This window comes from Ischnura elegans, chromosome 9 (assembly GCF_921293095.1).
Source record: "Ischnura elegans chromosome 9, ioIscEleg1.1, whole genome shotgun sequence".
Classification (NCBI taxonomy): domain Eukaryota; kingdom Metazoa; phylum Arthropoda; class Insecta; order Odonata; family Coenagrionidae; genus Ischnura; species Ischnura elegans.
Window position 1 is genome coordinate 46,311,784 of NC_060254.1, and position 27,962 is coordinate 46,339,745.

General features: G+C 37.1%; 1 protein-coding gene across 1 annotated transcript in view; it reads left to right on the top strand.

Moving 5' to 3' along the window:
• Positions 1-382: 382 nt before the first annotated feature.
• Positions 383-27,962, top strand: part of LOC124165755 (deoxyribonuclease-2-alpha) — a 54,004-nt gene continuing 26,424 nt past the window's right edge. Inside the window, exons 1-3 of the mRNA XM_046543243.1 lie at positions 383-573; positions 8,723-9,054; positions 19,604-19,790. Coding sequence (XP_046399199.1) covers positions 8,912-9,054; positions 19,604-19,790 — 330 coding nt within the window. The 5' untranslated portion in view covers positions 383-573; positions 8,723-8,911. The remainder of the gene's footprint in view (positions 574-8,722; positions 9,055-19,603; positions 19,791-27,962) is intronic.

Consider the following 27,962-nt stretch of genomic DNA (forward strand, 5'->3'; position numbering starts at 1 on the left):
AGCCTAATCCTAATTTACCCTTAGGATAGGTGAATATTTGCAGCTGGTTCAAACCAGCTTTGAAAGTGCAAAAAGTGGAAAATTATAGTAATATTGATTTTCCGATACTTGCGAACTGATTACTAAATCATCAGCACGGCAACTCGTATACCACCCGTGCTACACCCGAAACGAAGTTCTGGCTGCGTGCCTGAGGGGCCCCCTACTTTCGCGTACGGCACGAGATAGCCCAGCTGCCGGCAAGAGGCAACGCGATCGCCTGGCCTTGGCTTCACAAAGCCTTCGTCACCGTGGCCCAGTGAGAAACGGCTGGGAGGGGAAGGTCCTACAGTCGAGTGACGAGGTACTGGAGTGACCGCAGAGGGGAGGGCTTTGAAAGTGCGAGTCAACGCTCGCCGGCAGTGGCGTTCAATCGAGCCAACGCAACAGCTGGCTTGGTGCAGGAGGGACAGCGCGTAACTACTCAGTGCCGTGTGACATCGGCGCCTTGCTGAACACGAGCCAGTGGGCGCGGTGCTAATGAAGGATCAGCCTCGGCGGAAGTCGGCCCTGCTACATCTCAATCAAGAAAAGGTGAGTCAAGGCATGTTGGCTTAGATTCGAGAGTGATATTCGGCCTCTGCGCAATTCAATAATTTAATTCCAATGCTACCAGTGTACATGGATAATTACGTAGTATTCTGTAGTATTAGACATATTTACAGCATGGACCCCATTTAGGACAATTTTCCTCTTCGGGGCTTCTCATATAGGTATTTAAAGTCTACATATTTGTGAGCTTTTAGCAGCAATTGTAATACATATTTTCTGGAATTCTTTTCCCCCGGGATGGTTATTGGTCCGACATTCGTCCGAGATGCGAGGGAAACTGGCAGGCCTCTTCGCGCGGGACCAGGATTGAAATAGCAGTGCCCGAGATCATGTTTTGGGTCTCATTAGCTGACAACTACGGTAGCTTTTGTTTTCATGAATGAACTTCGCTCGGGTCAGAAAAATTAAGGCAACCTATGTTTCCGGTTTAGTCTCGTTACTCATTCTCAGGGCTACTATTTTTTCCTTTCTTTGTTTTCATTCTTAATTCAAGGCCGTAGGGGTAGGTAGGGCGGATTCTCCAGTCCGTCATTAATACTGTTGTCAGAATGGGTTTACGAAAGTCTACACTTGTATCGCTGACTGGCAGAGCGATCTGAATTTCACGAAAATTAAGGTAATATTCGGGTTTTTAATCGAAATTTATGTACATAATAATGCGATCGGGCGAATTCAGACCGTTTCAACTGTTATTCCTCACTATTGCAAATATAATTGATGAAGTCTTCTCGGGAAATCAGCCGGGTCAGGATGGACATTGCAGCAATGTCCAACCTGACCCGGCTGATTTCACGAGAAGACTTCATCAACAAGATTCGCCTGGAAAGCACCAAATCCTGCAATTATAATGTTTAAACTAAGAATAAATGAATAAAATCAACTGATTCGGGCGTTATTTGGTGGAACGATGAAATGTTCATGGTGAAACAAAACTCATTACTATTCCACAAACTTTTATTTTAACAGTCATCTACATCTACATAATACCCTGCGAGCCACCTCTAGGGTGTTTGGCAGGGGGTGATCAATCACCAGCATGCAGCATGCATTTGGACTCCCAAAAGTCTACTAGTCTACATCTACAGTCTACTAGTTTCTACAGTCTACAATCTACAGTCTACTAGTTTCGACGTTTATACCGTCAACAAGAGTCTTGATAATGATGGTATAAAGGTCGAAACTAGTAGACTGTTAAATTAAAGTTTGTGGAATAGTACTGAGTTTTGTTTCACCATGACCATAAGAATAAATGGGTCGCTGTCATTGCCGCGTAACGGATATCATTGAGAACCGATTAAAATGGGCGCAAGTTGGATAAATAATTAAAGCTTCTACGGGACAGACTAGGATTTCTATTGCGTGTTTCCAATGTCTTTGGTCTTTGAACTTCAGATGCTGATGAACAAATGGCTGACAGACAGCGCTCCATTAGTTCGATCGTATCCAATGGAAAAAGAAACTACAGCGGTAACGCAGTCTCTGTGTCATCTGATTGGTCATTGAACCCTCCCACGCAAAATCAGATGAAAGAAAGCCAAGGCCAACAAACAACAAACGCCAGCATACCACGTTATATTAGATCGTAAAATAAAATAAGAGAGACTGAATAACAGATACATTTAGAATTTCTTTTTTTCCGCAATCGATAAGATACTATAACGGGAGCGTTAGGACTTTTAAATAGGTTGATTGACTGGTAATATAATGACTTATGCATTCCTTAATGCATGCTTCTGAATTTACTAGTAATTCTAACGCCATGTTTTGTATGTTCTAGCTTCATACAGGTAGATTGTCTTTACTAAGTAGGATGTAGTATAATATATGTTACTTATAGAGTGCATTGCGCGAAGTGCATGTTGGTGGACGTAAATTTTTATCCTCTGTTACTTTTCAGTACCCCCTGCCAAACACCTCTATAGGTGGCTTTCATGGTTATATGTAGATGAATATGAACTCCTCTGGACAAAGGTCAAGTTTGATAACAACACCTTGGCGATAAACAGTGCGTAGGGAATGAAGGTTACTTTATTTTCCTTGTATTTTTCAAACACCAAGTTTTGCATGTTCTAGCTTCATAGGCAAACGGCCTTCATGAGTAGGATATAGGTTAATCCCATACCTTATGTATCGTATGTAACGTGCATGTTGCGAAGTACATATTAGTGGAAGCAAATGTTATTCCTCTGGTGCCCGTTCGTGACGGTTGACCCCCTGCCAAACACCTCTGTTGGAGGCTTACAGGCTAATGCGTAGATGTAGATGCAGGGTTGAAAACTTAATTGCGCGGAGCGCAGCATATCAAGCGGTAGCGAGTTCCAATGCGTGAGTCAGGATGACGCAACGAACCGGTATGGAAATCATGAGTCACCAGGAAGTGTATACATAATAAACTTAAAGATTTCAGGAGTAGCTGCGTGGAAATCCAAATGGAGTGATACCAGGGCCGCATCCAAAAAAAAATCTGTGGGAAATTGAGGGAGGGGCACACTTGGAAGGGTTCATTTAGAGGGATACGCTCACGGCCTCAGGATATGAAATACTGGAGGCGCTCGTGATGTGGATCTGGTGGATAAAGATGAAATGGATGTGATTTATTTTTATGGGATATATTTTCAAATCGTCCTCAATCGTTTTTGGAGTGAAGTTACTAATTAAAAATATTTTACTACCATTATTTCCCCTGTCTGAATCTGTCTGTTCTACAATCCAGTCTCGTTACCGATTTCTCATTATTTACCCTGTTTTAGTGCGAAGATAGATGTGAGCTGAACGGGAATGGATCGCTCTACAAAAATATGGTGAAAATATAAATGGGAAGAACTGTAGAAAAGTATAATTTTCTCCCGCCGCCGATTAGGATAGCACTACTAATAAATCAAAGGTGATTCATATTACAGTGAAGTTTTCTCGGGTTTAGCACCGGGTCAGGTCCTCCATTTCTCCTTCCAACGTTTCGATGGGCGAGTTGTTCATCGAAACGTTGGAAGGAGAAATGGAGGACCTGACCCTGTGCGAAACCCGAGAAAACTTCACTGCAGTTGTTCGCCGGGAAAAAAACAAAAATTATATGTGATTCATATTAGTGGAACCTTACCTTACCTCACCTAATAGGCCACTCAAACCTTAGGAGTTTTTTGGTCCCACCAACAATGCCCCGCCATCTCTCCACGTCTTGCATCCAGCCAGATTCTATAAACCATTCTTCTTATGTCTTTTTCAATTTGGTCTTTCCGGCGTAGACGTGACCGTCCCAGAGGTCGTTTTCCCCTCGGTACACCTTCCGATACCACTTTTATCATTGTGTCCTCTTCTCTTCTTGCTATATGGCCTCCCCACCGTAGTCCTCCACTTTTGATCTGTGCTATTTCGTCGGGGTCTTCATAAATTTCTCGTAGCTCTTTATTGGTTCAAATCCTCTATATTCCCTCGTTGTACATGGGGCCATAAATACATCTTAAAATTTTGTTTTCGAAAACTATCAGCTTTTTATCAGTCTGCTATGACACTACCCACTTTTCTGAACCATATATGACAACTGGTTGTATTATGGTTTTGTAAACCCTTATTTTGGTCTTTTTTGATAATGCTTTGCTTTTTAAAAGCCCTTGTAATGCCCATTAACATCGGTTGGCATTTAATATTCTAGCATCTATTTCAATTTCCTCTTGATTTACTCGGTCAATATTTACCCCAAAATATTTAAACTCGGTTACTCTTTTGAAAGTAAAATATCAGTTGAACCATACAAATAAAATATCGGCTCACAAGTAAATTTGAAAGTCATAAAGTCACCTTAGTCATACATCTACATCTACATCTACATAATACCCTGCGAGCCACCTCTAGGGTGTTTGGCAGGGGGTGATCAATCACCAGCATGCAGCATGCATTTGGACTCCCACATGCACACCACACCGTCCAAAAAACGTCCCGTATAATAACAAACTACATATACTACTATATGCTGTTAGAAATAGAATATAGAATAGAAATTCAGAAACATGCAGTAAGTTTTACATAGGTTAGTAGGCTACACTACAAGTCATGCAATCTATTTACGCGTTCTATTGCTGCCGTTATAATCTCTTATTGATCGTGGAAAAAATGACATTCGGAATCTGTCTGTTCTGCAATCTATCTCTCTTATTTTATTTATATGATCTGATCTTCCGTAGTACGTTGGCGTCCGCAAGATATGGTTAACTTCGTCAGAAAAGACACTGCTCTTGAATTTATCTAAAAGGTTTAGTCTATTTTTCAATCTACGGTCCGACAGAGATTCCCATCCGAGTTTATCTAAGAGGTCAGTTACACTAACAAGACTATCCTAACGACCTTTCACATACATAGGCGATTCGCTCGATTTAAAAGCGGGAGACGCGAGAAAAATTCAAGCGATACAAATTTATTTATAATGGGAGTAACCCGCAGAAGGTTATATAGAGTAGATCTTTGAAATAAATCCCTCCGTCTTCTCCTCAATCTCTCTCGACTTACTTCAATTCAGGACGTCCTTTCTGTTCATAAGCTCCCTACCGTCAATCAGTTTATCTCTCAGATAGAGAAAAATTTTAAGTCGAGGCTCGGGACAACAAATAAAACACTATTAAAAGATATTTGGAATTATAACCAACCTACGATTCCAACTACATACATACTGCCTCATCAAGTCACTCTTCCATGAGTCCCTCCTATGTCTTTTCTTCTTCTAGCTTTAAGAAATTTCAGTTGTTTATCATTTCTGCTGTAAGTTTGTCCCAAAAATTCAGAATATAGAAAATGAGAAAATAAAGCAGCAAAAACGTAAATAAAAATATTGAGAAAAATCCTCATTGCAATACAAAAAAATGAAATTACTTGAATTTTTAAAAATGGACGAATTGCAAATATTTTCCTATTCTATGCATACATTAGTTTTTAAATCCAATGATATAATTTAGTATTTAAGTTTCTGCCAACGCAAACAACACACTCCCCATACAGCACAAACATGTGCAAAAAATAATTATTATAATGTTAACTGACTAGTTGCGGTTAACAGGGTTTATCAGTACAGCGGGAACGCGCCTGCGGCACGATAAATGTGTGATCAATATTTCCCTGTCTCACAAACGGAAATTTCAAATCTGAAAAATAATTGGGTAAATTTTCAATATGACGGAGGAAGTTCTGAACGAGTAATTTGTCACTAAGAAAGACCAACCGACAAGGAGTGATTCATCCTCTTAAGACGTAAATCGTCTAAAAACATTAATTTAGGATTGGGCTAAATAGGGTTGCGGACATTCGTTTGTAGTTTTCAGGCGAGCACGCAGTCGTAGAATCACCTCCATCCATCCCGTCGCACCATCTGCCGCTGATGAATGACCTTAGTCGCCGTGACGTCACCAACAGGTGGCCATTCCCAAGGGGTAAGGAGGGGTAAATGGTGTTCCTGAAGAATCGCTTGGTCGACTTCAAATAGTGCTGGGCCCCATTCCTTCTTTACCAATACCACGAAGCAAGGGTACACAGGCAGAACGGAGGGCACTACAGGAGCGAGTGGCATTTCACGCACTGCTGTGAAAATGGCCACTAAAACAGCTACCATACCCTATTGCACACTCCAGGAATGAATGGATCGCGCTGCGCTCAACGCCGCATTGCGGATATATTCGAAAATTGAAGTGGCGGCACAGGAATGGGACCTTCTCTATCTAGTTCCCTTGGTGAGGTATTACCCAATTCAATTATTATGCACTTTGTCGTACCCTGCGCTATTGGTACTATGGCACTGTTTGTAAGACCCCGTTGGAATATACGCTGCGACAAATGAAAACTTAAAAAGGTAACTAGATGCAATCCAGACCAGCAATGGGGATATTCGGACGCATGTCCTGATCAATCCAAATGATTGTTTAGTTTGAGTTTCCTCCGTTTGATTTTGCGGGACGCTATGAGCGGAAAGTTGCTATCAGCGATGCCCAAGTATTAAAAATTTAGTTTAACTCCATTTCAACGTCTTCAAAAATTAAAAAAAATGACTTAAATATTGATTAATTTCTAAAATTAAGTCAATTTTGAGTTGATCATCCCGGAAGAAAAAGTTTAGAACTTCTCTGGATTTCTATCGCGTTAATTTCTCGAGATATTCGAAGAAGAGCAGCTAAGAATTTCCTCAAGTTTCACCTCAAGCGCTTCACCATGAAATTATTAGGAAAGAGAATTTATTTGGCGTTTTTTCATCAACATAATATTCAAAATGATTCCAAATCAATCGTAGTTTCGCAATAATTATTATGATTACTATGCTTATGAACGGTATTTTTTAAAGAAAATGAAAACATGAATGAAACATTGAACAATGAAAACATTATCTTTATTTTTCATTTATTTTTGCAGCTTCAGGCGCAAGTTGGAGGGAAATCAAAATTATTGACCAAGGAGTTATGTAGTTTTCCGCACGAATACATTATGAAAATTAACCCTAAGTAGCAATAGTATTTGAGCGTCTTAATAACCATGAGATCTTAATCTCCTTTTAAGGAGGAAAGAGTTAGGCGCGTGCTTATTAGGCTTCGTCGTCTGGGTCTTTTACTAGATACTCTAGGCTTATTACCTTGGTCTAAAGACTCTAAAAGGGGTTTAGAGTAAACCGTTGCAAGAAGACTTAGTACGAAGGCTGAATGTAATATCATAGGAGCAGCAACTAATGGATACTCTATAATATCCATGATGACATTCACGTAATCTGAATATCACGTAAGTTTACAAGTGGAATTAATATTGAGCATCTTAGCAATGTTTGTTTTAGCGGAAAGCTGTTGTGATCAACAGTAATTAGGAATCTCAGATTTGGTTGGAATGGGGCGACGAAATCTTCTGAGCAGAGCAAAGATATCCGCGTGGGCTGATTTGCATCAAAGCAAAGGCACTCCACGTATCTACTAATTCGGGTCTATAATCGCATTGATGAAGATGAACTCAGCACAACTCAGAAAGGACAGTCTTTACTCACTAATTGTGTCTTGCAAGCATTGATTTTCTTAAATAATATAAAAATAAAAACTTTAAAAGATTGATTAAAATGAGTGATTCTTTGGTTCCATGATTCCCCAAACGTAGTATCTCAATAAATTCCATTCATAGGAAGAAATATCAAGTCCATCAAACAACAGATTATATTTCAATCCGTTTTTGCATTAACCAAATTCACCAAACAAAAGACAGATTTTAACTTAAAATGCTTTATTTTTCATGCAACATTGCAATTTAGTTATTTTTACTTTTAATAACTTTTTATATTTGTCTATACAAGCATCAATTATTTGGCATATTATAACTCATGCATGAATCTCTTACTATGCTTGCTTTTCATTTTTCTATTACTGACTAATAGTTTTAACTGGTAGCATGATCGTGTCCTTAGCACTTTAGTTTCTGGCCTGACAACATGTCGCTGTCCTCTGCGCTTGGCCTATGTCCGGCAAGCGAGCGCGTGATTAAGGCTGGGATGAGTGCTGCATGCCTGATGGTGCCATAGACCCTGGTGGTGGCTGGCACGGTACCTCGTAGATGTAGGTGCAATGTGAATCACCTTTGATTAATTAGTAATTAATGGTCTTCTTTTTAGCGCTGGGAGAAAATCTTACCCTTCTACGACTCTTCCTTATTTTTGTTTCTACCGTAATTGAGTAGCGGGATCCATTCGCGCTGTGCACGCATATGTCTTCGTTCTAAAATATAAGGTATAATGAGAAATTAGTAATGAGAGTGGATTGTAGAACATACAGATTTCATTTTTCCCTCAGACAATGGCAGGTAAATGTTTTTAATTAGCAGCTACACTCCCAAAACGATTGCGGTTGATATTTTTGTCCAGATTAAAGGATTTTCACGTTTTTTTTTCTGATTTCATTTAGATATCGCATTTTAACTTTTATTACAGAATTTATTTTCAAGTGACTTAAAACTTAGTTATTTTAAGTGCCTACGTTTAATGTTTATCGTTAATCTTGTATCGTTCGACGGTTTATTACACCTGCTTTTTGGGAAATGGCTGAGACGTGTTTTATTAATCCAATACTTCTTCGTTATTGAAAATAACATCAATGGCTCTTTTTATTTCTCTCTCCTTATTTATCTCCAGGTAGCCCTTGGGTGAAAGAAAAAACAAGTCATCAACGATTCAAAAGAGATATCTTGAATTTCAAGACCGAAGAAAACAGTTTAACTGTCTGAAAGGTTGAAGAAGATATTGGAATAAAAAATTTCCTGGCCATTGACATTGCGATTAGCGAACAAATATCAGTAAGCATTAATTTGACTTCTCGGCACCATGGTGACAGCACTGAGGCGAAGTTCATCGAGAAGAATACGAATGATGAATGTTCTGATTTTCACATTTCTGACAATACTGTTCCTGGTATCAGTCACAGCATCCCAGCAATGCGTTGACGAAGACGGAGACAACGTTGATTGGTAAGTATTTTTCTATTAATAGTCTTCTACTCTATCCTTACTACTGCGATTTTAGTTTCCAATTTTGTGTTTGATCGAGAGAAAATTTATTTATTTCTGTACGACCGAAAACAGCACCATTGACCTTTTACATCGGGGTTTTTCAGCCTAACAATTAAAGAATGATCACAGGCTTTCTCTGCATATTATATCGAGGAAGGTTACTCGGGATTTTCATCGGGTCATGATCTTCATTGCGGCCGACATTTCGATGAACGAGTCGTCCATCGTCAAACATCTGCTGTGATGGAGATCCTGAGCCGGTGGAAATCCCAAGTAACCCAAGTAAGCTTCCACTGTTAGCAATTAAACTTACTAATTCCCCGAGAATCTGCTGATGGAACATCAGAGAATTTTCATTTACCACTCATTCCTTTTTCTCGTGCATCCATGTAGATGCATCCACGAAAAATTAAACGAAATTGCCATAAAAATATCAGGTAACATGTAAACGGCTTCGAATGGAATTCACGTAGTGCAGTTTCAATGCCATTTACTGTTTTTTATAGGAATTTCATTAACCTAAAATTTATTTCTGGAATATTGAGGTATAATAAGTCTTATCTGAAATATAAATTAAAAAATTCAAAGATAGTGCAAACAATCATCCTCGTCAGGCAAGACTTTCTCAGTGCACTTAGTTTGATATAAACCCATGCAAAAATTTTGATCAAAATCTGTTACTCTGATTTTCAATCGTTGTTGATTTGGGAGGTCCATTCAAGTTAATTTATATTCATCAGAATGATTAACTATACAGTCACTGAATAACGTAAGCAAGAGAGGGAACTCAACTATACCGATGGTCAATATTGCATAAAAATCAGAATTTGCGAAAAGTTTCCTTGATTAATGGCAAAAAAATCCTAAATCTCGAAAATAAATCGAAGCAAGGCTCAAAATTGGGATGAAATCTTTTCGTGATAAATCCATTTTTAACATGATTTCAAGTTGAAACTTACGTGGGGTGGCCAATTACGTGAAAGGAATTCCTTGGCGTGAAAGCCTACGCGTTTTGATACAGTACCCTTTAGCGTTCATCGGCTTCACCGCAACGGCGCGGCGTAGGTATCATCTGTTCCTGATGCCTTATTGAGTTTCAACCGCGGCTTATGCTCGCAAAAGTTTAGCGAAGAAACGATAGCTCTTTCCCCGAGCATCTCCGACTAATTAACCGGAGACCGCGGTGGGTGGGCACTGCATTGTTCTCTGATGACTTCGAGGATTATTAGCTCGGAACGCATTGTTACTGGCCTTGGATAAATTCTATTTCCCCCGCTAGGCTGAAACATTCTGTTACAGTCAGCTCCAATTCCCTAAGCTCAAAGACTCCGTTTAATTAACTCCCACGCTTGTGGTTTGGAATGGGGAATTTATACACAATACAGATAAGTGATTTGAACATGAGTTTTAGGTCTCTTTAAGCATAGAGAGGAATACCTATGCTAGATACTCCAAGGATGACTTCATCAATACAAGGTGAATGGTATATTTTTTTGCACTTACAAACTTCAGTGGGTGGTATTATGTAAATTAATAAAAATAAGAAATTATTTTTTAAATAAGTTCAAACAATTTATTTTTTGATTTAATTATTTATTGATTTAAATAATATTTATTTATTTTCATTTAAATTTATTCGTCTTTTAAACAAAAATAAATAATTGACTTAAATTATATTTATTTACTTTCATTCAAATTTATTTGTCTTTTAAATGAAAATAATATTAATAATTATTATTATTATTTGAATAAATTTATATGATTAATTTAAATAATAATTTTTATTTTAACTATTTTACACATTTTCCATTTTATATTAAGTACTTTTTATACAATTTTACATGTTTTTCATAGCATATCACCCACTTCACTCAGAGATTCAACTCAGAGGTTGGTTTTGGTAAGACAGGGTAGAGGTTACCCCAGGCTTAGCCACAAGCGTCTTACAATTACACACTCAGAATAGGAGGCGCCAGTTTCCTTCCCTGGACCACCTTGCACTCCGAGGATTCTATTTTAGGTGCGATAGAATGATTCATTCGGGATCTAAACCCTGAACCCTTCGAGCCAAGTTATTGTCTCACTTGACTACCACCACGATACTCCAGTTGTATTGCGTCAGTGTCATATTATAATAACTCCTGTAATAGAAGTAATTTCATATTATAATAATAGGGTAGTTTCCTCCATCAAAGAAAACGAAAGGCATTGATTGAGATTCGTTACCCACCATTAGAGTATTAATAATATACTAATTATTTGGTTTTAGAAATACCGGTTTAGACGAAAGGCAATTGTCAATTTTATCCTTGTTTGATAATATCGTTTGATATGGTATTAATAATCCTTATTTAAGCTGCGCTGCGCTGCGCTGCTGCCTGCGAACATCCTGCGTCGTATCAGCGCTCAAAGCCTCGCCCCAATATCACCTTACTTGCGGCAGCGGGACCCAGAACGACGTCACAGGGAGATTTCCCCGGCATTCATACTTACCTTTCGCGTTTTCGCGCGCTTGAAAATTTTCACTTTTCATTAAATCGCGAAAAATAGATATCGTCATTTAAAAATCTAAAAGCGTGAAATACGTACTCCAGGAGTAATAATTTGTTCGATTTAGGCAATAAAAAAATAATAGGAAACCACCCTATTGCTTTTGCCAATTATTGCATGGCTAGGAGAGCTTGGCTTACCACTTAATCACACGTCATCCCTCAATACAGGAAGTGTAGGAGCCTGCATAAAAACAAAAGTTCTCACGCTTGTTTTGGTGGTACGGTAAACAAACCATGAGATATAGGTGAAGGAATATATGGTAGAATGGATAGATTTTTAGCAGCCATTTATTCTTGGAGTTATAGAGGCAATTATTGAATTTAAAATGCATTAAATAATAACTACACTCCAAAAATGATCGAGGACAAAATTTTCATTTTGATCTGGTCCTTTCCTCTGTAATTTATCTTTCTTAGGTATTTATAATGGCGTATTTTGATTTTAATAACAGTAATTGATGTAAAAAATTCCATAGCTATGAATGATATGAGTCCTTTGTGAGATTAATTGCACCAAAACCCACTGCAAATGCATTGATGACCTCATGGCCTTTAAAAACTTCCACTGTACCAGCGCATTTATTCTGGGTAAAATCTTTTTTCCCAACCGATAATGTAAACCGCAACGAAACCATTCCAGAATAAATATATATATTAGTTTATTTTAAGTGATAGTTATATTTAACCATTTTTTCGCACGTCAAGTTTTTTAGCCATTCAATTTTTTCCTCTGGTGCTAACATGAGCAGACCTTTAGTTATATAGTACTTCCAACATTGTGTTCATTTAATTATGAAATGGATTCCATTACAATTATTAAGTAGGGTAAACATGGACGAATTCTTTGGTGAACCTGCAGCGCTACTCATTGATCTGAATCCCTTTCTGTCCAGTACCAATCGATATTGGTATAAAACCTTTGCAAAATATAACTGTGTTGCAAAATTCTGTGTAAATTTTACTGAGTAAAAGTTTTCACTTCATCGCAGGAGAAAGCCGATTTTTGCCTTGGAAGGGAATAGAAATCATTGTGATGCCTAACCTTGACTTTTTCCTCTATTTCTAACTAATGTATATTTTATCCAAAGTAGGTTAAAAATAATATTAGAGAATAAAAATAGCATTTATGTAAAAACCACGTTTTGCTAAAAAGAAGAAAATAACTGGAAATTTCAAATGTGATTGTTGAGAAAGTAAAATATGTTTTAGTAGAACATTTTAGATACAAAAGAAAACAAAAAACGTGGTGCGCATGTTAGATTATAAAATTAATAATTGCTGGTCAGTGTATATCAGATTTTTCTCCAAGTGAAAGCGAATGTAAAAAAATGCTAGCTACTCTATGGCGCGCCGCTGCTATGGAGTAAGTTTTACTGAAGACTACTCGCTCTGATTCTACTTAGATACTCTGCTTTCACTTTCGTATTACCTTTCCGAAGGATTTCCTCGAGGATTTATGCTTGGTCTTTCGTACCAATTCAATTTTTATCGACCATTATCAAACATATTTTTGCTATCCAGGCCAACATATTGCATTCCAGTCATTGTCGTAAATTCTGCCTTAGTATATCTCGCACATATATCGCCTTAATAGCCCGCTCGAAATAAACATTGACCCTTGCATAAGTTGCCGACAAGCTGAAAAATTACAGGGAGGCTATGAATACCACTCTTATGAAATCCTGAAAAGTCCCCATCGATCCCTTGTGTGCAAACATTTTATTCAAGGTCAAATGTCACAAAATTGTTTATTTTGCATTTTTTGGCCAAACGGTTAGTTTAACAATAAAAATTGCTCCGATCAAAATTGTAAATTATCTACAAAATTATCACAGTACTTTTCTCTCCAAGATTTACCATTTTTGATAGAAAGGCATTCGAAAGTTAGCTGCAACTGTCCAATAATGTCAGTTCAACAATATAGTCATGCATATTACGGAAAATACAGCTCCAGCCAGTTTTCGAATGACTTTTTCTCAGGAATGGTAATTCTTAGAGAAAATAGTACCATGAAAATGTTGTAGATAATTTCCTGGCATACAACTTTAGTCTGGACTTTTTTATCGTAAAACTCACCGCTTGGCCAAAAAATGCAAAAAAAAAACTATTTTTGTGACATTTGACCTTGAATAAAATTTTTTTCACACATGGGATCGATGTGAACTTTTGAGGATTTCATTAGGGTGGCATTCCTAACGTTCCTGTAAATTTACAGCTTGTTGGGAATTTATGTGAGGGTACCCCTATTTTTTGGGCTAATTTGACCGGGCTATTAACATATCCCGTGTTTATTAATTATTGATGAGTATTTTGGCTCAAAACGAGGAACTTTAGCTTCGAAAAGTATTTTCAGCGATATTAATGGTTTTTTGTCGTCAATTTCCCTTGTCTTTTTTTTTCTACAACTTCACTTGTTTTCAGCCACAAAGAGATATTGATACGGATTTATATATACCGAAAATGTTTTGGCGACGTTTTCCTAGTGAATGGAGAATAGTGTTGTCCTCCATTATCATACTTCAACTTTCCAGGCCTTTTATGAAAATAACCAATTTTTTTTTAAAGTAGTGATACGATGCATGCATTTATATCGAGATGGCAACCTTGCCAAATCAAAAATCTAGAAAGGACACCTTTGAAAGGGTATATTTGAATCAGAAACGGTTAAGCAGAATTTACGAAAATAGTTGCGTAGATCATTGTGTGAATACAACTAAAAACAAGGTAGTAATAATTCTCTGTTTCTGCCTCACGCTAAAAACAATTCCTTCAAATAAATCGATCACAATTTTTTTCACTCGCAACCAGCATGATGCAAGCTACTGGATATTTTATACATGAATATCCCTAAAGTCATCTAATTTCAGGATTATTTCAACTTTATACACGCCTCATTCATAGACATTTTAATTATCTCATCTTTTATTATCACCCTTCAATTACGGCTTCTTTTGTTTTCAAAGATTAAAGGAAAAGACTAAAATAGACCCCTCTGGCAGTACTGTATTTTAGGCGTATTTTCTCGGGTGAAAAAAGGGCGTGAGGGGTCAGAATAAAGCAATTAAAATGTTCTTCAAAGGAAAAAAAACAAAGACTTGGCTTTACTTAAAGGGAGTCTCCCCTTTGATAAGAGTTGAATGAGTGAGTTAAAAGTCAATGAAATGAAGGAAAAATGATGGCAAAGCAAGGTATATTTCGAGAATTTCCCGCCATTCTGGCTTGTCCTAATACGAAGTCAGATGAAGCTTAATCACTTGAGGAACAATAATAAGTATTTCCGTAATATTCATTTTTTTCTCACACGGGCGCAAAAGGCATTCGAAAATCTGGGATTCGAACCAATTTTGCAATAGTTTAGATATGTTTACTTTAGATTTGGAGAGTTTAGAGAAGAATGCTTACACGATATATTATTTTCAAGCTCACCTTAGTGTGAATAATTCTTTACACTTGCATACTGTGGAAGCAAAAAAAAGAAACTGCAGAGATTCACCCATGTAAAGTGCTTTTTATTGCTTATTTCTATTTTTAAATGCTTTCTGAGTAAATTTTATGCATTACCATTTTAGCGTTACACTGATACGTTCAATGGTGTCAGGCTCGACTTTGTGGAAGTTGAAGTTCACAAATGAAAAAACGACTTCGTTTTCTTCCACTAATTTATTTTAACGGTACGACATGTTTCGACCTTGAGCGGTCATTTACAAGTGCATTTACATTTAGACTCGTAAATGACCGCTCAAGGTCGAAACATGTCGTACCGTCAAAATAAATTAGTGGAAGAAAACGAAGTCGTTTTTTCATTTGTTATACTGATGATTATAAATTTTGCCATTTCAATGCAAGACTTTTTCCAATTTCACTCTTTACTTCAAGTTTATTTAAATTGTAGATGAGTACATAGTCATTCATTGACATGGTCGTAGTTCCTAACTCCAAAAAATTCAATCTAGCTCCATCTGTTTTATGTTCTATGCGTTTCAATTTCCCGGCCAAGTTCGTTGCTGTACTTAAAGTTAGTTTTAACTATTCAAAACACTGAGACAGATAAGAGAAGATTTAATCGGGCATGCGTTTAGTATTCATTAATTCCCACAGCAGACGTATTATAGCTGTCGGCATAGTGTGACAAAATATACCAAGCGGTAATTTAGTCACGATATAAGAACATAAAAGAAAATAGTAATATATTTTCATTTGAAAGATGGAGCTATGAACGTGGCTCTTTTAAGAAGGCACTGCCTTTACGGTTTGACGAAATTCCAGAGGCGGGTCAAGGATGCTCTGGAGCCCCCCCCCCCCCCTTGGGTATCCAATTTACACTAGATAGAATGGTAATTTTCTTCGAACCCCCAATTAGCCCCTCCTTTGTCCCTATCTTGAATCCGCTACTGCGAGATTCCCCAACTATTTGCATTAAAAAACTAAAATTTCCTATGCATAAAAATATTCCTTTGCCGTGAATTCTTTTTGAACAAAATCATATTTTTAAAAGACACTCTTCTTACAAAATCAATATAAAATTCACTAAAAATTAAGCTTTTCATCGGTTGAAGAATGAAGCGTGGGTTCTGTGTACGTTTATTAGAAATGAGGGTAGAAGAACATGATAGGTGAGTAATGATCAGCACGCAATATTAATTTCTAAACCTATTGAGCATCCACGTTTTATTCTCAGAGTCAAACAAAATCTTATTTTTCTACCTTTTAGTGCATTTTATTCGGTTATTTTTGTTTTTTTTTCTACATTTTAATGGTGAATCATACCCGTTAACTCAGAGCTGTAAATTTCTGCCGAAATTTTAAAAAAATGTGCAACTATTTTTCATTTGGAAATTTAATTAATTACTTCGAGCAGAATGGAGCCAAGTTTTAAATGTACGTTATTGAATATTATACTGTCATCAGGAGCAAGCAAGTGAGCAAAATTTCAAGCCAATCCGACAACGAAAAGTGGGTTACAAATCAATTACCAGATTCCATCGATGAAACACATAAACATATAATGGTTATCATTTTATCGCAGTATATCAATTGCCATCTCGTAAATCGTAGTAGATAATTCAAAACGGTTACCATCAGCTACAGATAAATACGATGTGCTCGAAGCATCTACGCTAAAGGACTTTTGTGTTCTATCTATTTATTCTCAACTTTTATTCGCATTCTGTTTATTTTTAAAACACATGAGGGAAATTTTTATGGAATGAAACAGAAATTAATTATTCCTCTGGATTTGAATAAACACTTCGAAAGTTCATTTGTATTAATGCTCCTACAAAATCAATCTACGTGTTCATATAACGGCCTAATTCATTTTAAAGAATAAACTGAGCACTCAATTTTGATCGAGAGATACAATTCATATTATTGTGAAGCGTTAGCTCAAATCGGATTATCAATTCAAAACTATTAAAGCAGGACTCCGCATTTTCAATGAATTGATGAAACAACAGCTAAATTATGATTGATAGTTAATTTACCTTCGCAATTTTCTCATAATTTATCAGAGAGAGTATTTTCCATCGATTTCAAAATCAATTTATCTCTCCTGATTCATCATTAAATCGTATGAATTATTGTTGAATGCCTGTCGCCATTTATAAAACCCGTCGTCGGGCTCCTATCGCGGCGGTGCCCATCAGTTACTTGTGATATGAAACGAAAGGGGTGTGTGTTGTTAAAAATAATTATTTGTGACATTCCATAATATACCAGCTAATTAATTTAGTATTGAGCGATCATTATTTTATAAATATGAACTTCTATCTCACTCTACTCTACAATTTTTTGGGATCTGGATATCCCTTATAAGTCCTTAAAATCGATTGTAATTTTGTTCGATATTAATTTCAAAGTGAATAGTGATAAGAAGCCATGAAAATCACAGACTTCAAAAGAGAAGTTACTCCACAAGTTTATATCAAAACTGAATTTTAGCGATAGGTTCAATTTTCATCATGGTTGTGTCGCAAGTGAAATTTACAGGAACATTGCTTTCAACATTGATAATTATTCATGAATAATTTCGGTCATTTTCATTTTATCGTCCGTATTCACAGCCAGTTTCAATGAAAAATTCTTTTCAAATAATGCGTATAGAGTTCCCCAGCCGCTGGAGTTACTGTTTTCGTTTTTTCGACCGGATTCAATTAATGGAAAAAAATAATAATACCATAATTTTAGCTCTGTTATCGATTCTGGTAGTCCGGATTGGGCATTTCTTGCCTGAATATTTAAAATGAGGAAACCATTCAATCAAAATATAATTTTTGTTATTTTCTCGACGTGAAATTCGCGTTGGTTGAAACTGGTTATAGCTTAAATAAAAAATAAGACTTCAACTCAGATCGATTGACACTTCATTAATGGAACATCAATAAAATAATAATAATAAAATAAGAAGGAATTGTTGCTGAGAGCACAGAAATAAATATCTTTGGTCGCAAACCAACGAAGACAAAACATCATCGATAAAGAAATAAACATTAAACATAACTGAAAATTACAAATGAAAACAATTTGTCGATATTCCGGCTGTTCGATACAGATATAAGTACTGGCGTATTTTTGTATTCACAAGATAGCATTTTGTTTATTACATTTTAGGGTCTTAATCCTTTTTGATAAATTCAGACCTGGATCTCTTTAAAACTTGTGAGATAACAAGAAGTGATTAATATTCCAGTGTCAAAAACGTTTAATGGAGATCATAAACGAAAATAAATCCGTAATTAATTTCTAGGCTTTCCGGAATTCAAAATCAACTGTATGTGTAGCAGGACTTTTTATTTTCTCTAGGTAATTAAAGGTTTGTGCGTATTACTTTACGGTCAATGTTGATATATTCTCCAAAATGGAGCAAATGTGTATAAGTTGCCTTTATAATGGCTTCTTTTGATCATCGCTCATATTAATCCAATTAATTACAACGACGACTTAGGTGTATGCAACTGCGCGAGGGTACCTACATTCACGATAAATTCGTCATACGTAAAGTAAATGTTATTTCCTACTTTTTAAATGCTAATCAATTGCCCTTAATACCCTATTTTCATTAGCTTTACGGAATAAATAACGAAGTCTGCGTTTTCTCTATTAAAGCGTTATACCTGAAGCATTATTTCTTTTTAGTATGGTGGACATGGTTTAAACTTCACTCGAGCTGAATTTACCATCCCTGAGATGCAAAAATTATGATGATGGTAAATTAACCCGCTCGGATATGAACTCCCAGAAGTTTTATCTTTAATCCTGAACTTCCTCATGCAACTACCAAAACATATTTTAGTTTGGAGAGAAAAGTTCTAATTGACCTGTGACCTTAAGGGCCGTAGTTTTGATGTTTACGTATTTTATTTTCAAAGTACCTACTTGCTTGAATGTTGAAGAAATGCTTTACTTGAATTCTTACAAGATGATGTGGGTATCTCTTTTAATTATTATTAATAGTACCGAATACTGGATACCGGATTCTGTTCGCTAATACAACGCCAATAATTTGTTTCTAGGGTGCTTTGTAGGCATACAGGTTGATATTTTGCTGCCAATACGTACCTATTGGAAAACCAAGCATTTAATTATACCAAATACCTATTTTGTTTGCTTAATGCTGAAAGTTAAATTCAACGTTAGTTTTTGGTAGACATTATGAAATGTAACTCAATCGAAAAATGGAGTACCAGAGGAAAGATTCCCCAGGCTACTGGTCTTCTCTGTATCGCGAGTATTCCCCACAGTTGAAAACATTTATGGGGACTTTTCAAATCTCCTCCTTTTCAAATCTATCCCCAGGATGGCAAGGCGTATAAGTTAAGTCACTTGGTTCCTGGCCATCGTGTGATGCACCCTTCTGAGGACCCACCGTAGGTCCTCATCCGCTGGCATCAGCTATCCAGGGTCAAACTTTTATGACTTAATCTTTCTCCACCCTGTACAATTTCACTTCATTTCAGGTACGTCATGTACAAGCTACCGAGGCAGAAAGAAAGCGATAACGAACGAGAGAGGGAGGGCCTTGCTTACATGTACATAACATCTCGAACCTTGGACACTGAGGGATGGAGGATGTCCTCTCTCTCGATCGGGGACGAAGATTCTATTCCTGGAAGAACTCTGGCTCCAGTTGTCCATTCGGAAAACGTGAGTACACCTGAAAGATGAAAATGAAATACTCAAATGGCCGTGTAATATCTCCCAATGCTCGTCTACCTTGCAAAAATTAATCACTGTGATGGTATGCGTGAAAGGGGAGAGTCTCGCCGAAGGGACCAAACCCCAGCCTCTCAACCGGAATAGCCAAATTCGCCCCAAACACACACAGACACGCACACCTGCACCCAAAACAAGAAATTATGCCATAGGGCTCTATTGCCACCTAACTCCCCCGTCTTATAGTGAGTATACCTATCTAATGAAAATACCCGAGTGTCAACAACATATTGCTTTCAAACTTCTCTCTGTGATCTAAGAGTAAGGATTGGTAGAGGGCGGATGACGTCACTTCCTCGGTCCAATATACGAGGGCGAATCAATAATAAGGTTCAAAACTGAATTGAGACCAAAGCGATCAAAGCACAAATTGACATCTCCGCAGGGCAACCGGGACGCTCCCCATTTCTGATGCTTTTCCTTCCTTGGTTAAACTTATGGATCCAATCGGCTCAGCTTTCGGTTAGAATCAGGGGATGCATTTCGCGATGCACTTCTTCTGTGGACAATCCTTTGGCCCACAAAAATCGCACAGTTGCACGCTGTTCTTCTCTTGTACAGTCATGCAATACATTATGGACGAACAGCCTCTGACTGATTGAGTGCCTACGTGATGTGTCATGCAACAAGCATGCAAATGCTGCCGTCTACTGGCAAAAGATGTGCGCGTAATTTCAAACGGTATAAGGCACACCCGTTTGCGACGTGGTAGTGTGCCACGTAACTTGCGTACGACAACCAAAATGGTGCAGTCTTTCTGCACAATATAGTGCCAAGAAATATCCTTCACCACCAATGACATTTCATAGGTGAATACATTTAAATATGCATTTTATATGTTTTATACCATTTTGATTACGGCTAATTTGGCATCCCGAGCTCATTGATGCTTAAATTTCCCTCGTCTCGTATTGCATATGATAGGTATACGAGTTTACTGAGAGGATGCTTACTCTCAGCATGTGATATAAAATGAATTTGTTTAGGCAAAGTGCCTTAGTATTCCGCGCGCGTTATACTAGGTAATATATATCAATCCGTTTGGTCTACCTTGGTTACTTTCTGTTGTAACTCCATTTGACTTCTTCCACAGAATTTCTTAAAATGTATTCTTCTTTCATTCACCTTTCAAGCCCGCTGACAGGGCTTTTTCCCTTTGTGAGTCCCGAGTATTGATGGTGCAAATATATGTCTAACATTTCGTTCTAGTATATGTCCAAATTAATTGAAGTATCTGGTCGGAATATCTCGAAAAATCACGTTCCCTGTTATTTCCATTATATCCGCTACGAAAAAATATTCATTCGGGGCATTGCGTCTTAGTAATTCCATAACATCCAACCTTCTCTTTGTCATCAAACCTCCTTTGAATTTATAGATTACTTTACCGGAAATCCTATCATTTTGAAAATACTCGTTTTATCCTCCTCAATCCAGAATTATTTATCAAGTTCCCGACCTTGTAATTTGTTGACGTGATCTCTCGAGGGTTGACTTTACGAAAGGTTTCCCTGTGCTTTTCCTTCAAAACGTTAATTACTTCCAGCAGTAGCGGAGGGTAAAGGGTAGATTGAATAATTAAAAGCCGAATTTCCTCATACACCTGTCTGGCTGCCTGCTTAGCTTCAAAGCAAGGAAATCAAACAAACCTGCGACGGATTTAACTATATTGGGAAACATTGAACGCACTTAATCCCATACAGATTATGTTAGGCATTGTATTGAGAATGAGTGAGTCAAAATCATTTTCCATGATTTGGTCACAAAGGCCTATAATGAAATCAAGGCTCGCCATCTCTTTCCCTTGTTCCAGGGCTTCCCTGGTAGATGATTGAAAGGATGATTAATCGATATTTGGCTTTGAAACACATTATTATTACAAATCAGACACGTTCACGACTGTTCCACTCAAAACAAAAAACTTTCCCATACGTTATAGAAAAAGTGTTGTTTCCCCCTTACGACCAATCCCCTTATCAATAGTAAAGATCAAAGGACAATAGGGTAGTTTCCTTCATAAAATAAAACGAAATGCATTGATTGCGATTCGTTACCCACCATTAGTGTATACATAATATACAAATTATTTGGTTTTAGAAATCCCAGTTTAGACGAATGTTAATGGTCAATTTTAACCTCATTTGAAAAAGGCCAGATTGGCGCCCATGCGATTCCACTCCACGTGACATCACAGGGACTTAGATTCTACACGAGAGGATAGGAGTTTTACATCGTCTGAGATTACCAAAGCATGCATGAGGCACAGAGCTCATGGAAACAACTCTTAATAATCATTTATTAAAATTGTCTAAAGTCGGAAAGTTTCCTTCGTTTGATAAGGTAGTACATATGTAAGCCAAGCACTCAAGCCTCGCCTCAAGGTCACCCCACAGGGCGGCAGCGGGAACAAGAAATACGTCACACGGACTTTTCCCATCATTCCTACTTAGCCGTCGCGTTTTCGCGCGCTTGAAAATTTTCACTTTTCGTTTAATCGCGAAAAATAGATATCGTCATTCGAAAATCTAAGAACGTGAAATGCGTACTCCAGGAGTAATAATCTTTCGATTTAGGCAATAAAAAAATAATAGGAAACCACCCTATTATCATTATCAATAGCAAAGACGCCAATAGTGGCGTAATATCCTTTCATTCTGCCTACAAAGAAACCCTAACTTATTGGAGCGATAGAAGGTTTAAGTATACCGGGATTAGCCATGGTATACTTAAATTAGTCAAGAGCGAACGCCTCTAGTGTTCTAAGTTCGGGCTTTGCTCTACGGCTGTGGAGCAGTGCACGCGACTTGGATTGCTTGTCGCATTATATGCTCAACATTCGAGACCATCTTGTCCGGTATGATTAAAAAATGTCCACTGATGGGAATGTCTTATCGGTAGCTTAAATGGCTAAAGCTCTGGACTGGAAATCGGGGGATTCCGATTCGAATCTCGATGGAGGTGAATTACTTCTCTCTGTGGAATATTCGATAGAAGGTTCTTTTCCATAAAAAAGTTAGTGCCTGCGGTTTTAGAATCACCTGTCAGGCCCAAGGTTCAGGAAGAGTACACTACACTGTTTTCAATACAAGCATATAATAATCTTACTCTCTCTACCAGTGCTACCAACCGAAGGTTTTCTTTTGGGTAGTCGATGATATATGATGATATATCGCCCAAGACTAAGCAACTGGCTTGTGGATAATCGGTTGGTTTCTCGGTATTTGAACCCGAGACTCCATGTTCAATTGCCGAGACCTCTTCCCACCAGCGTGCCATGCAATTTTTAATGCATTTAACCTATGACATCTCACCCCAAAATTTCTCATTCTGACAGTTATTGTGTAAATTTTCAGTACAGTAAAACTCGCTGATAACGAACTTCAGGAGAACGACGCGTCGTTCTATTTTGTTTTTTGTTATAAACGGGATTTCGTTATATCTATTTTAAAGGATTTTACCCAATGCATCACTGTATTGCTTGCTCTGTAAATGTTCTGTAAATCGTCTTCATTTAAGCAACATATCCGTAACGATTAATTATCGTCCCATCCTTTCTATTAAACGGCTGTAAAGGAAGGGTTTTTAAATCAACAGCAGAACTATGTGGTGATGGTCACACGTGAGAACAACTAGAGATAAGATAGGGAACGGTTAAGTAGCGAAGATGGCCTTTATGTCTTTAAAAAAAGAGGAAATAATTCTACCAGGGGCCAAAGAATTGTTTTTAAAGGCGGGGATTTCATATCGTTCGTACTGGTTTCATGCGGGGAAATTAATATTAGCGATAAAAGGAAATTCCAAGGGACCGGAAACTCACCTAGGCGAGATTTCTTTAAATTCTTGATCGTAATTTTTTGATTACTTAATTTATTTATTTATTCATTAGCGAGTTATATAAGCGATATTATTACAAGCGAGTTATATTATATTTTCAATAATTCTTTTTAAAAATCATATAGATTTCGCCTCATTTTTTTCAATTTTGAGATCTCCCTTCCCATTCATTTAATTAATTGGGATTAATTTAATACTAAAAGTACGCACTGAGCTTCAATCAGAGTGCTGTGGTTTTGGATAAATAACCACAAAAAAATGAAAAGGAGGAAAACGGATTGAATACTTGGTTCGGTTATTCCAGTTATTTATTCCATTAACAGAGCCTTTATAATGCACTCGTTCATTTATTTAGACGAACTGCGCGGTAATGATGTAAATTTGATGACGCTGCATATTGAGGCGGGTAAAAGTGCTTTTCGTTTAATATCATAAATTAGTTAGCATAATGCATTGTGTCATCATACATTATTTATTCACGTATGTCCCCCATCGCTTTCCACGAGATATATTTTAAATGGTGCTTTTCATTATAATTTTCCTAAAACAAGTTGATTGGATTTCTTTATGCATTTATGTTTTCATTATTTTCTCAGTATATATTTTATTCAACCGGTTCAAAGTGAGCTGTATTACAATAATGTTAAATTTAATGAATTAATGCGGGTGATACCGATTCTAGTTCTCCTTTTCCGAACCTCATTATGTTACCCGCATCTATGTTTAATTTCTGACACCAGTATGTTTTGCTCATTATTTAACTTTTTAAATATTTCATTAACCTATATGATATAGTTTCATTCGTTAAATTCCTACCTAGGCATGTTATCCATATCTACGTTTAATTTTTGCCGACAGAATATTTTACTAATTTTATTGGTGATGAAGGATTATTTCATTAATCCATAACATGGATATTTCGCAATAATAAATATTAAAAGAACATTATATGCCTTCGCCTACGCTCAAGTCCAATGCTCCAAAACTTAAGGAACGAAGATTTAACTTAACGCTCAACGATTTTAAACTTTACCTTTAACACGAACTAAAATTGAAGTCTATTGCCTTTAAAATTATTAAAATATAATTTTAACTTAAGATCTTCATATTAAAGGTGCTTCAAATTCTAGATTTTGGCACCATATATACACTTGTGCTCTGAGACTATAATTATAACATGATTTATGAAATATTTTTAAAAATTTTATTGAACATTTAAAAAAATTTGATCAATATCTTTGCTAATTATCCAAGCGCCTTATATTCTGCGTCTAGTAATATAAATTATGTCTCGATAAGGAAAGTTCGACCCCTTATTTCACTTGCTCACTTTACAAAACACGAAAATTCCTAAATTCCTGCACCAGCCTTGATATATCAAGCACGGAAAACAACCGAGATGCGTTCTCCTCCGGTTAAATTAAAGCGGTGAAACGAGGATTGGCATCACCTCGGAACAACACCGCATGAATTAATTAGAGGGAGAAATTTGTTGCCTTATTAACCTCGAAATCGATTGATTTATACCTTCATGAACTTTGTGTACGCGTTGTTCCTGGGGCTTGGGGTTCAAAAGTTTTTGTTTGCGGAGGAACTTGGGTAACTTAGTATATTATGCTAGCAGGTATCTGCGTCGTTGCGATCCTGCGCTTCCTCACCAGCGCCGCTTTAAAATTCCTCTTCTAAGTCCTCGTTCTTCTTCATCAACATTCTTACCTCCCCGCTCTCAAAATTCTTTATTTCTATTCTTACTCTTAAGAAAAGCCACTCATTTCCTCTTTTCAAAAAATTAGATACCCTCCCACTAAGGCATTTATTCATTTATAAAGTCCTTAGAGTTTTCTATAACCGTAGTGGTTAAAAGGCCAGACCACAAACTTATGATATCAGATCTTGGAGAAACTTCCATATACCTAGGCCGACGACTGAAATTTATCGACAGTCATACAATTACTTAGGGCCTAAATTGTTTAGTATGTTGCCGAGTAATGTAGCAAACTCGGAATTAAGATGGGGATTTGCATCTGCTGTAAAAAAAAGTGGCTTATGAGGTGTGAGGAAGTAGAGTTTCTACTAAGAAAGGTGGCTTAAAAAGTTTACAATAAAAGGTATATTGTATATTCTATGTATTTAATTATGCGTTTATATAAGAAAAATAGTTATCCTTGTGCAAATATTTGAAATACCATATTGTAATAATGAATGCAATCGGCAAGAGAACAAAAAACCGAATGCAAAGAAATTTTACTTCTCATGTGTGCTAGCACCAGACCTATGTAAAAAGTTTAAGATGGTAGCCCAATAACTATACAATAAGGGCTACCTATATATTCCATAATTATTTAAGTATGTCCTAATGTAATATATTTGAATGTAAATGGAATAAAGTTATATATTATTAGTATATTATTATTACTCGAAATGGATTCGCCATTTGGATGGCCCACCATCTATAGCCCTGTGGGTACGTTTCGTTAGAATTTTCAAAAGAATTTTTTTAAATATATGTTCTCATCTTATAACATTCTGGTACTTAACCTGTATTAAACGTCCTTTTATTAGTGTGAGATATCAATTCCATTAAAGGAAAAGTTTAAGATGGCACATCACTCATGACCCAGTGGTTTAATTTTGTGAATTATTCATCATCATTGGTCAACAATCCTAAGATAGGTTTGACGCAGCTCTCCACTCAATTCAGCTATCAGCTAATCTAGTACCTACGTACTTCTCCTCTTTCACATCCTTCTTTACCTGTTCCATATATTTTGTTCGAGGACTTCCTTTTCCATTCATTCCATCAATTTGTCCCTCGATGATTGTCTTCATCTGAGCATCACGTTTCAAGATATGGCCGATAAGGTTGCTCCGTCTTCTTATCAAGGTTTACATGAGGCATCTCTTCTGACCAACTCTTCTCTTGACTTCCTCGTTGCTAACTCGGTCGATCCATTTGATCCTCATCTGTGGCACCACATTTCGAAGGCCTCTACCTTTGATCTTTCCGCTGCTGTCATTGTCCATTCCTCACTTCCGTAGAGAAGCATACTTGAGGTATCGCCTTGAAATACTGAGGTTAGTATATTGAATGTACCCTTTTCAACATTTCAATTTTCCAAATTAATTTACAGCCTTAGTTTCTGCACCGACCACAACTATACACCATCAATCGGCATTCCGAGAACTGAATAATTTTTTTACGCAAATTATCGGGGAAACCTATAGAAAGACTTAACCATCGATTTTTCGTCAGGTGTCAAGATTAAGTTTTCATTGGGAGATCGATTGGAAAAGCAGTGAACCCAGTGACAGCCATCTGTTTTAATCCCCTACTATGAGAATCAAGGGAAAGCCGAGATAAGCTTCTATTTGAAATTCGGGTATCTTTAAGAATTTTGCGTCATTCAAACCATTTTTATTTTATGCCTTGAGGAGATTGAAGTTGTAACAAATCTATAAATTTTTATGACGTGCCAATATTTAGGGACAAATTCTGCCGATTGGAGCGCAGGCAATCATTCCGTGAAGGCCTGGTTACACGGTGCATTAACCCGTACGGGTTAATGTCTAAATGTATGAACGCGAGAATGAACGGAAAAATTCACCGTGTAACCACCCCAAAATGTACAAATGCATGAACGCGTGAACGGAAAATAGAACCTGTTCTAATTTCGTTCATGCATTCGCACAAGTTGATAACAGAGCCACCTGGTGGGAAACGACACATATAGTTGTCATTTGCAGGGCTATTCCACGGCCGTCTTGGCTATTCAGTAACTCTTTACGCGTATTTGTTCATTTGTACTGTATCGTAAGTGCTTGAATCCTACCACAAACTCACCATTTGCATCTACACTAATATTCGCGTAGATTATCCCTGTATGTATGCCGGACATACCAAGTTTATGCCTATGGTATCTTATTGGTTGTATTATGCCGGAACAAAACAATCGATGAGGTTGTCACAGAGTTTTCAACGCGACATTTGTGAAATACAACGGCTATCATACGACTTATAGAACACATTTAAACATAATTTATATCTTACGAATTAACGACGATTCTACCTTTTATACGTCCGAGGTGGGAATGCGCTGGCTCACCACAAAAATACGACTCACATTACGCAAGTTCATAAATCGACAAGACCTCTAAACCAACATCTTTTCCATCAACAGCAAATATCTTCTTAACTTTATAACCGTCCCGGACAAAAGTAGAACAAGGTATTAAAAATATCTACTCTCATACATCATCTACACTCAGTGA